Raw genomic sequence first — 13,730 nt, 5'->3', positions numbered from 1 at the left:
TTCTTTAAAGGAGAAAGTGCATTTGATTATCTTGAATTTACCGGAAATTTCCAGTTCTTCATCGACTAGCCATCAGACTTAAAATTTGATTGTAATTTTCAATTTTTCATAAAGATTAAAGTAGTCTCCATCTCCATGCTGCTTAACTGAGTATTATGACGACTTGTGAGATGCGCTACGAGCGACATCTACTACAGAGTAATAAAGTATCTTTGTAAAAATATATATGCATAGGTCATACAGGTATATTTTATAATTTAACTTATCAAATTAGTTTTGAAAATCATTCATTTCTTTATTTTGTGTTTTTGTACTGCAGTTTAACTTCTTCGTATTTTTTAGATTTAGTAGATCATTTTTTTTTAGCAGTAAAATATTTATGTTATTTCTTGATTAGAATTTAGAATTTTGTTTTTGTATGCAATCTTCTTCAAGCTCTCATGTCTAGTTGTCTTTGGTTCTTAGACTTGAACTGTAAGAAATTTTTAAATCATTCAATTTATTAAAGTAATTTTTAAATTTCAAATAAATACCGCCTAAATTTTTCAAAAATTTAATTAAATGATCCTGAATATCACAGACAATTAACAATTTTTGAATGATCCTGCAGTTAACAGACAATTTTAAATTTTCAGATTTTTTTTCAACAAATCAATTACAAAAAAAAAGCTTATGCAGAAAATTTTCAAAAAACTATAGGTGCGATTTTAAAAAATTCATCATTTTTAAATGATCCTGAAGTTGGCAGGTAATTAACAATTTTTGAATTTTTTCCACAACTTAAAAAAAAAACTAAAAATATGCTCGTGTAGAAAATTAAAAAATCTCTAGATACATTTTGTTTAAATATTTTTTTTTATGATTTATCGTTTTGAAAAAAAATTATTAAACGTCAGCTAACGTCAGTATCATTTTTTCGAATTTTTTTTCCAATTAAAAAAAAAAGAAAAAAAAAAAAACTAAAAATATGCACACGTAAAAAATTAAAAACATTATTTATGTAATTTTTCAAAATATTTTTTTTTTTGAATCCCAGTATTATTAAACCTCAGCTATTGTCAGAATCATATTTAAATTCCAGATAAATATTTTTTAGATAAGATAAAAAAGTATTATCTGGGGCAAGGAAAATATTTATTACGTCCCTGAGATAAATCTCTAGCATCTCGAACACAGGCGCCAATTCACATGTTATGGCAATAATAGTTACTAGTAAAACTAAAAAAGTAACTTCTCTCAATCGGTGGCTGGCAAAATCCATCCAATGATTCCAAAGTCAGCGCTTCGTGGCAGTGCCAGTGCTAAATAAAATAACAAGAGCAAAAGAGACAAAAAAAAATTAATACAGTACGTAGAATCCAGTGTATAATCTCTCTCTCTCCTCTCGTAACAGCTAATTATTCCATAGTTATAGACGACAGAAAGCTGAGCACCAGTACATCAGTGTACAGTATCATACAGTTTCAGTATGAGTACGTCCAAAAGGTTGGGAGTAGTGAAAAAAATAAGCTGCTAGTTGTCATTAGTATTATTATTCTACTTTCAACTCCATCGACATCGACATTAAATTATAGTGATTCCAAGATCCTAACAGTTGGACCATACCAACTTTATCAAGATACTTAACGCCGTATCTTAAATTATTTTATTACTGGAACCCGTGTGACCCAGCAATAAATCATTAAAAACAAGTGATCGTGATTATCAGCTTTTTAAAAGTAATCCAGTGACAATGGGTGAGTAAACATTCATTTTATTATTTTAACACCGGCAATCATTTATCTTAACTCATAAAACATATATATCTATATACAAATATACATATACGTGTTTATACTAATTAAATATTATGACATCCACCTGTACGGCGTGTATATTACTTGGGTATATTAAATAATTTAAAGGCCAATCAACGTACAATAATTATTTACTATATAAATTTGTATGCCGCACATGAGTAAATGCTGTAATGTATGAGAAAAACGAAGGAGAGACTAAAGAATTTTAGAGTGTGGGTGTTACGCCCTATATTTAATGGCATTTATAGTGATGATGTTGATTATTATTTTGAAAATTTATTTTCATGTTCGTCTACCCTCTTTATTTTAACTGGTGACCTATACTATGAAACTAGGATATATATATAATATATGTACTAAAAATTAAAATATGTGTATGAGTATGATGTTTTCAGAAAATGTTGACTTCTCATAGAGACACTTATGCTTATGTTGCCCTACAGCTAAAATTAGTTTTATATTTTCTAGGACAAATCCAGCATTTCCGTCCTTTCTCTCCACTAGACTAGTCATCCTATTGTTACACTTAGATGCCACACCTTGTAAATAAATAAAAATTTACTTCAGTGCCTTAAAAAATTTTTATATTTTGTTGTGGTAAAAATTTTGTATGGGGACTGATAAAACTGAGAGACCCAAGGATTAGATGGAGAAAAATTGATAGAGACGGAAACCTCTTTAATTTGATATCGATTTTCTTTACTTGCTTGGGACTATAACTCTCAGGAATAAATTAATGAGCTCAATTACACTTGATTACCTTTGCAAAGAGTAAAAAAAGTTATGGTTAAATGTATATTTATAATTGATTTATATATAACTTTGTTTGAAGTTGAAATAATATACCTTTGGCTGGAATAATGATAATAATTTTAAATTACGTAAGTCAATCTGCAAATGTACATAACGCGTATCCTGTATTGAGTTTAATTATGCTGGATAATTAGTCGTTTAATTAAGTGGGAACGAGAGTAAAATTTATAAAAGAAAGTAAATATAGACATATATTTTTTTAAATAAAAAATTTAAATAAATTATTTGTAATTGAGTTTAATAAAAATTTAAGTTTAAAATAAGCAGTGCCAGGTTTACAGATTTATCGCTGGAATTTTTATTAGACATGACGTCATATCTGAGAGATTGTTAAATAAAGAGGGGGAGGATGATCATGATGATGATGATGCTTTTTATTGTCGAAATAGATTGTATAATTACCGAAAATATGTAGCGCATTATATTGTTTGTAATATTTGGGTTACCACGTAGATTATCATTATTATTATTATTATTATTTTTTATCATTAATTTAAATTTATTTTTAATATTTTTTAATGTCGTAAATTTTATATTGATGTAGTTAATCAAATGAAAAAAAAAATTAAAAGAATTATTGTAGTGTAGATAATCTTATCGTAGTTGGTTTTAAGTCGCAGGTGAACTTTCTATACTATATACGTTTATTCTTAAATTAGCCGGCCGGCATTCTTGTGATAACAAGAGAATGATTCTACAATCGTCATTCTAATATTGGCTCGTACTATCTAATGTTATTAGCGCTACTATGATGATGAAATTATAATATTTATTTTTATTTTAGTTTTTAATAGCAATAATAATAGTAAACATACTTCTACCACTAACTACTACTACTACTGCACGGAGAGAAATTTATAATAACCATTCCTAGTATGTTTATCAAATATCAATCGTAACTTTTATGGTAATAATTACTTGGAATTATGGGATATAACCCATACTTTCTAGAAAAAATTTCCATAACTATGGCAACAATTCCCATCATTATGGTAACAGTTCCTATATTGCATGGTAATAGAATTATTGTAATGATTACCATACACATTTTGAGTAAAAATTACCCATAAACTTTGGTACTGTGAGGACATCTAGTCAATAACTAAATTTTTACATAGTAAAAATTTAAATAATTACCACATGTCCTCACAGTACCAAACTTTTTGGGTAATTTTTAATGAAAATTTATCTGCGTGTAATATATGGGGACCATTCCCATAATATATTGTAATTGTTACCATAAATTTCTCTGTGTACTACTACTATTAATAATAATAATTATGACATCATCATTATTATTTTAAAATTAAAAATTAAATTTCATTATCGCCGACCAGTAATGATTACTTATTTACTTGTAATTTATCAATTAATGAATAATAATTATGAAAGAAAAAAAAAATTATAATAAGAGATAAAATTGAATAAGATTATTTAGAGGGAATGTCATATATTGCCCGATTAGTTGAGAGTTTGACGTTTAACGTTTGACCCCACTTTGTGACATCCTATTTAGTCCACTTATGAATGACATTAACGCGGCGATATTAGTGGAATAATAGTTTACAGAGGTCATAGAATATTAATGCAATGTTCATTATGCTCATTGATGCTCGCCCGATTATTTTATTGGTTATATATATTACTATAAATTTAATAATAATTATTATTATTATAATTATAAATTTTCTTTGCAGGTAAAACTTATTGCCAATCGTGTAAAAAGAAATGTAGTGGTGAGGTGCTGCGAGTTCAAGACAAGTACTTTCATATCGGGTGTTTCAAGTGTGCGCAATGCAGCGCCAGTCTTGCTCAAGGCGGATTTTTTGCTCGCGAAGGATCGTATTACTGTACAAAGGTGAAAGATTACTTAGCATCACTCAATTTAACTGTCAAGCCCACTAATAATATATTCATATTAATGTATGATAATATAATGCAACATTTTTTTTTCTTCTTTCATTTAATCTCATCAGGATTATCGCGAGCGCTGGGGTACTAGGTGTGCTGGATGCGGTGAATACGTTGAGGGTGACGTAGTGACTGCTGGCGAGAAACACGCGTTTCATCCCAACTGTTTTCATTGCCAGAGGTGTAGACAACCGCTGTTAGGTCAAGGAACTAAAGTTACTCTGGTTCAAGGTACTTTTGATATATGTACTGGCGTACTCTTAAAACCGGTCTACTGTCTCATCCTCATTTACTTTAATATTTTTTTACTGTACGTCTGGTAGGTCAAGCTCTGTGTCATCGGTGCGTCAGTATACCAGTACGTGAAGCATCAACGCCAATTGGAAGTAAAACTCATGACAGCCGATCAAAAACCGCGGCTGCTCGAGACAGCAGTAATGATGCTGGTGCCTGCGCTGGGTGCAGTGAAAAACTACAAGAGGGACAAGCCCTGGTTGCATTGGATCGTCAGTGGCATGTTTGGTGTTTCAAATGCCACAGCTGCGACAGTGTACTGCATGGCGAGTACATGGGAAAGTATGACTTGATCATTTCATCAACATTTACTTTTTATTTATTTATTTACAATGACGATTAACTTTTTATTTATTTACAGAGATGGTGTCCCATACTGTGAGAAAGATTATCAAAAACAATTTGGAGTCAAGTGCGCTTACTGCAGCCGCTATATAAGCGGCAAAGTTCTTCAGGCTGGTGAGAATCATCACTTTCATCCGACTTGCGCCCGCTGTACCAAATGCGGAGATCCTTTTGGGGATGGAGAAGAAATGTACTTGCAGGGTACTGCTATATGGCATCCACGGTGTGGTCCAGGACCTACTGGAACCAATGGGATTGTCAATGGGCATGGAACTAGAGACGTACATACACCTCAGCACAGAGAATCGGAACGTATATCTAGTAGCGCATCTGAGATGCAGGTGAATTATTAACACATAATTTTCCTCAACTGCACCTTACACTTTCCCTGTTATTGTTTTTATTTCTTTATGTTTAGATTATTTTATTTTACGTTGGTTTTTTTTATTATTTTTTTTTACATAACTCTAGTTCTCATTGAGATCTCGCACTCCAAGTCTCAACGGGTCAATATGCAGTCCATACAGCAGCTTGAGTCGCAAGGTATTTTTTTATCACCATCCATTCATTTTTATCACGTTTTTTTGTTGTCCCTCTGTACTACAATCACTAGCAATTATTGAAGTTTATTACAAAATAGTAACTTATTGTTTTTTTTTTTGCAAAATATTATTTATTTGTTTTTATAAAATGTCACAGTATTATCCAGCACGAACCGGAAGCCCTGGATTAATTTTGAGAGAATATGGACGCGGTAATGCGGAAGATGTTTCTAGAATTTGTACGTATTCTTATCTGACAGAAGTACCGAGTCAAGGATACTTGAGACGTCCTATTCAGCCTTATGATAAACCACCGACTAGTCCACATTTTCATCGACCAAATTGTAAGTCTCATTTTTTATTTTTTTTTAAATTAATGTATGCAGATAATTTAAAATGTTTTTATTTATTATTCTGTAGCATCACGTTCGATAAGAAGCAGCGGAGGTCGAAGCAGTCGCTCAGGAATGCGAGCACTGGTAGATGCACTGAGTGAGACAAGACCAAAATCTCCAGCAGCTGGTAGTCAAGTGGACAATGATGAGCCAATTGAACTCGCTCATTATCCAGATGCTATGAAACGTCCACCTGGAGCTAAACCACCGATTGAACGGGATGATTTTCCAGCACCTCCGTATCCTTATACTGATCCGGAGAGACGCCGCCGATGGTCTGATACTTACAAGGTATTTATAATAATTAATTACTTGTGATTATTTAATAGACTGAATTTATTTTATAATTGAATTTAAAATTTTTAGGGAGTGTCAGATGATGAAGACGATGCTGTTACAGACGGTACCGATCGCTCAGATAGATTAGACGGCGAGCGTAAAAATTATATCAAAGAAGTTGAACAGAAATTAAAAAAAGAACAGGACGAATTGAGTAAAATTGACACTGGAATTGCTAAAGTATTTCTTCATGATATAGAAAAAGACCGTGAAAATTTACGGCATCGCGCCGCGAATGTCGATCCGCGAAACGCTTCGAGAACTCCATCGGCAGCTAGAGAACCGACTTACAGATTACGATATGAAAGCCCCGTTGGTGCTTGTAAGTTTATCTGTTAATTTATTTGTAAACTAGGATTTAATTAAATTATTAGTGCCCATCGCTTCTATACTTGCAGGAAGATACAATGTCTGTTAAAAGATGAGTCCTCAATATTAATATTTAGAGGTCGCTGAAAGTTAAATTTCCAATAAATTTCGAGATCTTTTTACTTTTCCAGCGAAACTATCAGACTTATCACAAAATGTCATAGAATCTTTTTTGTAGACAATTTTATTCCCTACAAATTATCTCTGATAAACTTTTTTCAAATTTCGCATAACTTTCTAGTTATTTCCATTTTAATGTCAAGCTCTTAAAAAAAGTAGTATTCTGATCGATTTCAAGAGCTTGAAATTAAAATGAAAATAACTGGAAAACAATGCAGAATTTTGAAAAACTTTATTTAAGATAATGTGTAGAGAATAAAATTGTCTTCAAAAAAGGTCCTATGACTTTTCGTGATAAGCCTGATAGTTTCGCTGAAAAAGTAAAAAGACCTCGAAATTTATTGGAAATTTGACTTCAAGCTCCGATAACTTTTAAACAAATTTATCAAAAAATGATAAGAGACTTTTTTTTGTAGAGCGTTAAATTCCCTACAAAAACACAACCTGGGCTTATCTGTACAATGAGCCATGAGTTATAAAATTCCAAACTTAAAATTTTTTTTCCCATGTTATTTAAATGGGAAATTTTATGGGCATTTTATTTTGCCTTCCTGCAAATATAGAAACTATTAGTGCGTTAAAAAAAAAAGTTGTCATAATATGATGACCTAATAAATATATGAATTATATTTTTTAGCTCCATCAAGAAATATTGATCATGCACGACCATGGGAAGACGATGACGGCGTTAGTTACAAATCTAGTACCGCTCCAAGCTACAATGGTAATTTTACAAAACAATTATTATTTACAATCATATAGAATCGCTAGCGAATTACATTATCAGTCATTAACTAAGAGTCCGTCATCTCATACATGTCCACACGTTCGCACATTCTACACTAACATTTATCACTCAACGGCTGAGCTTCTTCACGATTAATAATTACTATAGAGTTTAATTATTTTAAATTAAAAAAACGGCTGCGCAAAATAATGTTTATTTTTCTCTTAACAATTTAAAATATATACAAAAATAATAATGAGGAATGAGACTATAAATACATACAATTGATTAGATTAGTAAAGTTTTAAATAAATATCTGCAAACAATAGTCAACATTGAACTCAAGAAAATTACCGCTGAGGTGATAGTTTTCAGTATGAAGATGATGTCAGCCTCAATTCGCATGCAGTAAGTCATTATTTTATAAACTATGTCACTCTTTATACTATTTAATTTTGAAACTCGGTTTCAAAATCACTCACCAGTAAAGTAATTTAAATAACAAAAAAAAAAAAATAGTATAAAAATAAATAAAAGACCAGAGCTACGGTCGTTTTCAATACCGAGTCTACTACTTTTAGTTTCTCCGCTTATCATAAATTTTTGCTGTCTGGTAATATCTGATTATAATTTTATTTATTTTTTTTTTTTTTTGCATGAATTTTATGCCACTAAAAATCACCACACAAACACGTACATGCTTTTCTTCCTTTCATGTCATCACTTCATTAAATATCTCGCGTCACTAAAAAAAATTTATCATGCACTTTAACGATTATTATTTAATATATTAAATTTATATATACATATATATGCAAATTCGATTGAATTATTATATTTTTATTACTGCATCAATCTTTTTTATCTATCGTATCTCTACTTGTGTGTTTTGTGTTTGTGTCGTGTGTTTTTATACCTGGCTGACCAGTCGGAAGATCATCGGCTCGTTCCCCGGCACCCAGAAACTATCCACCTCTCGGTAATCAACGCGCCTTCACACTTCCAAACGCTGCTAGGCACTATCAGTCGGTGAGTCTTTTAGCAATCACGCTTGCACATTTGTGGTAATGCAATTCAAACTCGATTCATTTTTTATTAATTATTTAAATTAACTTTTACTCAAAATCGAAACAAATTTCTTAAAAATTATTGACTCTGTGGGCCATCCGTAGAAATTTCCGCTGTTTGTGAAAACAAATAGACAAATCTCGAGCATTATTGAAACCTAACGTCCATGTAGACGAGCTAATAGGCAAAGAGTCTGCTTAATATTTTTTATTAGGTGATTCTGTGCAATTTTCAGATGGTAATTGTCAGAAAAAATATTATTTAAGTAACTTAGACAAAAATATTATATATATACTAAATATGGAATTGATTTTTAGATGAAAAAAAAATTATTAAATTTGCTAAATAGAACGTCGGTGTGCTTTGTTAAAAAAAATAAGAAAAATCTCGACCATTATTACAAACTTCTTAGACATACAGACCATTATTAGAAATCTATCACATGTGCTCTGTTAAAAAAAAATTAGAAAAATCTCAACAATTATTAGTCTGTAAAAATCGGGGTAAGTCCAGGTGGTATAGGTGTTACAACTTTCGGTGTTAAATTTCAACACCTTAGGCGGTGTTAAAATAACACCGCCAGTGTAAATATTCTTTACTGGTGTTAAAAAAATTTCCTAGTGTTAAAATATTTTTTGTTGTTAATATTCATTAAATTTTTATATTTTTTCATATGCAATAGATTTTTTTTTCTAATTTCTATGCGTGGAATTTTTTTTACACCGATTGAACACCGATATTTTAACACCACCTACACTGGTGTTATTTTATTTTAACACCGCTCTTTTTACAGTGCAGATATTTCTTAAATAAACAGACAATTATAAGACATCTGACACGCGCGCTTTTTTTGAAAATTTAAATTTTTATAGCGGGAAATTATCAACAAATAATAAATAATAATCCAGAGTTTGTTTTGCTACCACGCAGGTATTAAAATTTACAGCTTATTTTTATAAATTTAATAAAATTTATTATTTACTATAAATTAAAATTATTTAAACAGCCAAATTTATTATTTTTTAAGCTAAGATTAAGTAGTGAAGAGCTTTGCTTGTTATACATATTTATTATTACCGTCATTACACTATTATCATTATTATTTGCAATACGCGATTATCTTCAACAAGTTTGTGAAAATAAAAGCTGCGAACGTTGGGCATTCGTATGGGAATGGCGTGAGTTGTTGATTAGAAAAAAAGTTAATAAAATTTATTTATTTATTTATTCATTTACATTTATTATTATTATCATTGTTCGATTGATATTTGAAACCAGTTGTGAGCTCCCTTCGACACATCCCGAAGCCGGGATACGGTCTGGCACCGCGAAGTCACACCTTCTCGTCTACTGGTGGTTCTGTATCTGCTCTCCCTGTAAGTCTTATTGCGCCGCGTTTATTTTTAAAATAATTATTTACATACACTACCGTGTATTATTATTATTTACAACAAAAAAAAATTAATTTTATTTATTTTATAATTATTATTATTTTGAAAATTAATTTATTTTATTTGGTCAGGGTGATTATTCATTCAGCGGCATGGGAGACAAAACCCACAGCACTGATTTTTCATCTGGCAAATCAGATAGTGAGTACTTAAATTCATATATTATTTATTAAAGTCCTAAATGTGTATAAATTTTTTTAAATTATAAAACGATATTGATAATTAATATACACATATATTAATTTATTATTAATAATAATCTTTTAATACCAGCATGTCAAATCCTCTTTATTTGTATATTTTATTTATAATTTAATTTACTGTCTTAAAACAAACTGTGATAAAAAAAAAGAAAAAGCGATGGTATAAATAATAATATATTTGTCTTATGTAATATTTTCATTTGCGTTTCCCATAAAATTTTAGTATCAACAGGCAGCATTACGGATGTGGACAGACGAGCACTGGTATGTACATCAGCCCCGTACTACTCACGTCGAACAAGCATGGTTTGTAGCACTTGATGTTGCATTTTATTATTTGCCGTATGATTTTAAATATTTGTTTATTGTTTATCTATTATCTTATTAATTTATTAATTATCTATATTTATTTTATTTACATTCTCTAAATAATTAGTATATTATACACTCAGGGAGGAAAGTACGACATTTCAACCCGATTCCTACTTTCCTCCCTAGGTGTGTAATATACTATTTACTATTTAAACTTGCTTACACTAGTAGCATTCTTAAGAAAGTCTTACGTAAATCAGTATCTTCAGTCTTCAGCAAGTCTGCATCATCAATCTTCAGCTAGTCTTTAAACAATTAAGATTTTTTTAAAATGATAATGTAGATTGCTAGTTTATAGAGTAATGCATCGAGCCTCGGTCTTAATTTTGCATTTTCAGGTTTTGTTTGAGAGAAAAGCTCGAAAAAAAAATTACTATAGGCCCTCTTTAAGAAAATACTTGCTCAGGATTGGCTCAGAATTGCTACAGAATTTTTCGATACCTGGACATATTCACCCTCATCGTTACTCCGCGAGCATTAGTATTTACTGCGTTTGAATTTAGGGTCTCGGAGATAAAGAAACCCGATATCAAGCAATTCTGCAGCAACTCTGACCTAATATTCTTATATAGGTATACTGCTGCAGACTGTATCTACAGATTTCCGTAAGTCATTAAGAAGAAGCGAGGCTTGATGAAATCTTTTGCAAGTTTACTTATAAAATCCATCTTCTTCAAGTCTTATTTAAATCTTCCGTAAGAAGTTAAGTAATTTGTTTAGGGTAATGTTGCTAGGGTACAGTTGCATGGATTTAATTTAGAAATACTGTTTACATTATTTGTATGTTTATATATATTTGTATGTACTTACTGTTAAATGTATATTGAGATCTTGGTAAAAGTAATAAAATTATTGCACGATAATAATAAACAAATGTGTGTACATATTGCATGTGCACTTGTACTACGGGCTCTTGTATAATATTAAGTTTAATATTTTTTTATTAAATAAGTAAAATTGTGTTAATTGTCAATTAATAATTTAAATTTAATAAAATATAGAATGATGGTGGTATTCTTCCCTCATCGACAACGTACACCGGCGGACTAGGAACAGTCAGTTCTGGAACTCATGGTCATCATATAAGACGTTCATTACCAGACATGGGAGCAGCACCTTCAGAACCACCAAAGCTTTACCCATATCATTTGCTTCTTATTACGAATTATAGGCTGCCGGCTGACGTTGATCGCTGTAACCTTGAGGTAAATAATTTTTCATCATCCCAAGTAGCACTTTTAGCTTTGTGACGTCTTTAAGAAATTTTCAGACTGTTTTTTAACTTATTATGAAAAGACTTGACACGTGTGACACAAATCTAAACGATTTTTTAAGAAGACAAATTTCCTGTGACTCTTAGGACCACCTGTATTTCTTATTTATATAAATAGTATATTTCGACACTAGGCTAGAAAGTTGGATTTCCCGGCGGATGTCATATGAAAGTCAAGGCTTTCATTTCACATACGTTAGGGGGCATTTAACTTTCTGGACGGGGGTCAAATACTATTTTTCTTGCTCCCCAGCTGAAAGTATGTTGAATTAGTTAACATTTCAAGGAGAAGTTGATCAGCGAGATGAAGAGATGGGGTCTGCCTGACTTTTGCAAAACTGAGGTCAAGCCGAAACCCATAAAAAAACTATAGAAAATCCGTAGAAAATTCATAGAAATTCTATAAAAAAAATGGGTTTGTCATCATTTAAGAAAATCCATAAAAAATGTATAGATCTGTATATGCGTTTTTTAAAATTTTGATTTTTTGAATCCTTAAATTGTTTGTTTTTAATTGAAAAATTTCTGTACATTTGCTGCATAACCTAGTCATACAAAATAAGCGCACTCTAGTGACAGTTTTCTAAACTTCGAATCAACCACAAAAGTGGCACTTTCTGAAGTGTAATACGTCCAGAAAGACCGTACTTTCGGCTTGGGGAGCAAGAAAAAAAAATTTGTCTTGTCATTTCAAAAGACATCTTTATGACATCTAAAAGCTGTCTCTGCTACTTGGGATTCTTGGACCCGTAGTTTCAATTCCTGCTCTGTTTAGCGGAAAGAATATCGTTCTTTAATTTATACAATACATGACTTTCATAAAATAATAAATGAATTGTTTGTTACAGCGACATTTATCGGACGCTGAATTTGAAGCAATACTACAATGCAACCGCTCTGAGTTTTATCGACTGCCCCAATGGCGCCGGAATGAAATAAAACGGCGCGCTCGACTCTTTTAATTACTCTATTGTAGTTTTAAAATTACTCTGACATACGTGCCGAGTGCACATTCCTATTACATTAATTGAAATTTAAATTCTTTCTATGAAAAAAAAAGAACAAACGAATTCTGTCGTTCAAACTTGCATTCAATGCAATCCGATAATTGTCCGTTGGTTTTTTTTGTTTTATTACTGGTGCAAAAAACATTATGTCAATTTAATAGATTTGACGGTGTCGCTTTCATTGCTTAGTTATTTTTCATTTTAAAATATCAAATAATTTTATTTTATAAATAGAGTAGTGATTTCATGAGTCATTAAATAATGTCCGCTACATTTAGATTAATGATTACGGATGTAAAATTATATAAATGTGCAAAGATATATCCGTAAATCATTTTATTTTATTATTATTATTATTATTACATTGATAATTATTATTATTAATTTTTTTAGTCGTTATTGTAATGTAATCCCTCGCGACTTAGCATCATAAAAGCTGCCGTCACGTATTATTCATTATTGTAAGCGTTATAGCTTTTTTTGTCTTTTCTTCATTTAAATTTGGCGGGTAAATGAAATAAAATCAGTTAATTATAATTTTAATTATTTTTAAGCGGATTTAAAATATTTTTTAAAAATTATTATTTAAATTTCAAGTATTTACTCGGTAATAAACTGGTTTTATTTTTTTACTTGTCAATAATTAGTTTTTTAAGTAAACTAAAAAAATTTCATAGAATTTTTTAATAATTAGGAAGTTTT

General features: G+C 30.6%; 1 protein-coding gene across 7 annotated transcripts; it reads left to right on the top strand.

Moving 5' to 3' along the window:
• Window positions 1–1,131: 1,131 nt before the first annotated feature.
• Window positions 1,132–13,648, top strand: LOC103570034 (actin-binding LIM protein 2). 7 transcript variants are annotated; one of them, XM_053742522.1, is made up of 16 exons: window positions 1,132–1,736; window positions 4,310–4,470; window positions 4,589–4,754; window positions 4,847–5,099; window positions 5,179–5,503; window positions 5,634–5,705; window positions 5,862–6,048; window positions 6,125–6,390; window positions 6,466–6,760; window positions 7,565–7,651; window positions 8,583–8,687; window positions 10,001–10,098; window positions 10,245–10,314; window positions 10,600–10,640; window positions 11,750–11,953; window positions 12,870–13,648. In XM_053742522.1, exons 1-16 carry the CDS (start codon window positions 1,733–1,735, stop codon window positions 12,981–12,983), a joined length of 2,448 nt encoding a protein of 815 aa, XP_053598497.1. In that variant the 5' UTR covers window positions 1,132–1,732; the 3' UTR covers window positions 12,984–13,648. The 7 variants fall into 7 exon arrangements, with proteins under 7 accessions (XP_053598497.1, XP_008545850.1, XP_008545849.1 ...); XM_053742521.1 differs by lacking the exon at window positions 10,001–10,098 and having other exon boundaries at window positions 1,140–1,347; window positions 1,415–1,736; window positions 8,583–8,683; window positions 10,600–10,682; window positions 12,870–13,642; XM_053742520.1 differs by lacking the exon at window positions 10,001–10,098 and having other exon boundaries at window positions 1,140–1,347; window positions 1,409–1,736; window positions 8,583–8,683; window positions 10,600–10,682; window positions 12,870–13,642.
• Window positions 13,649–13,730: the final 82 nt, after the last annotated feature.

This window comes from Microplitis demolitor, chromosome 10, assembly GCF_026212275.2.
Source record: "Microplitis demolitor isolate Queensland-Clemson2020A chromosome 10, iyMicDemo2.1a, whole genome shotgun sequence".
Taxonomy (NCBI): domain Eukaryota; kingdom Metazoa; phylum Arthropoda; class Insecta; order Hymenoptera; family Braconidae; genus Microplitis; species Microplitis demolitor.
This window is presented reverse-complemented; position numbering and strand designations above follow the sequence as displayed.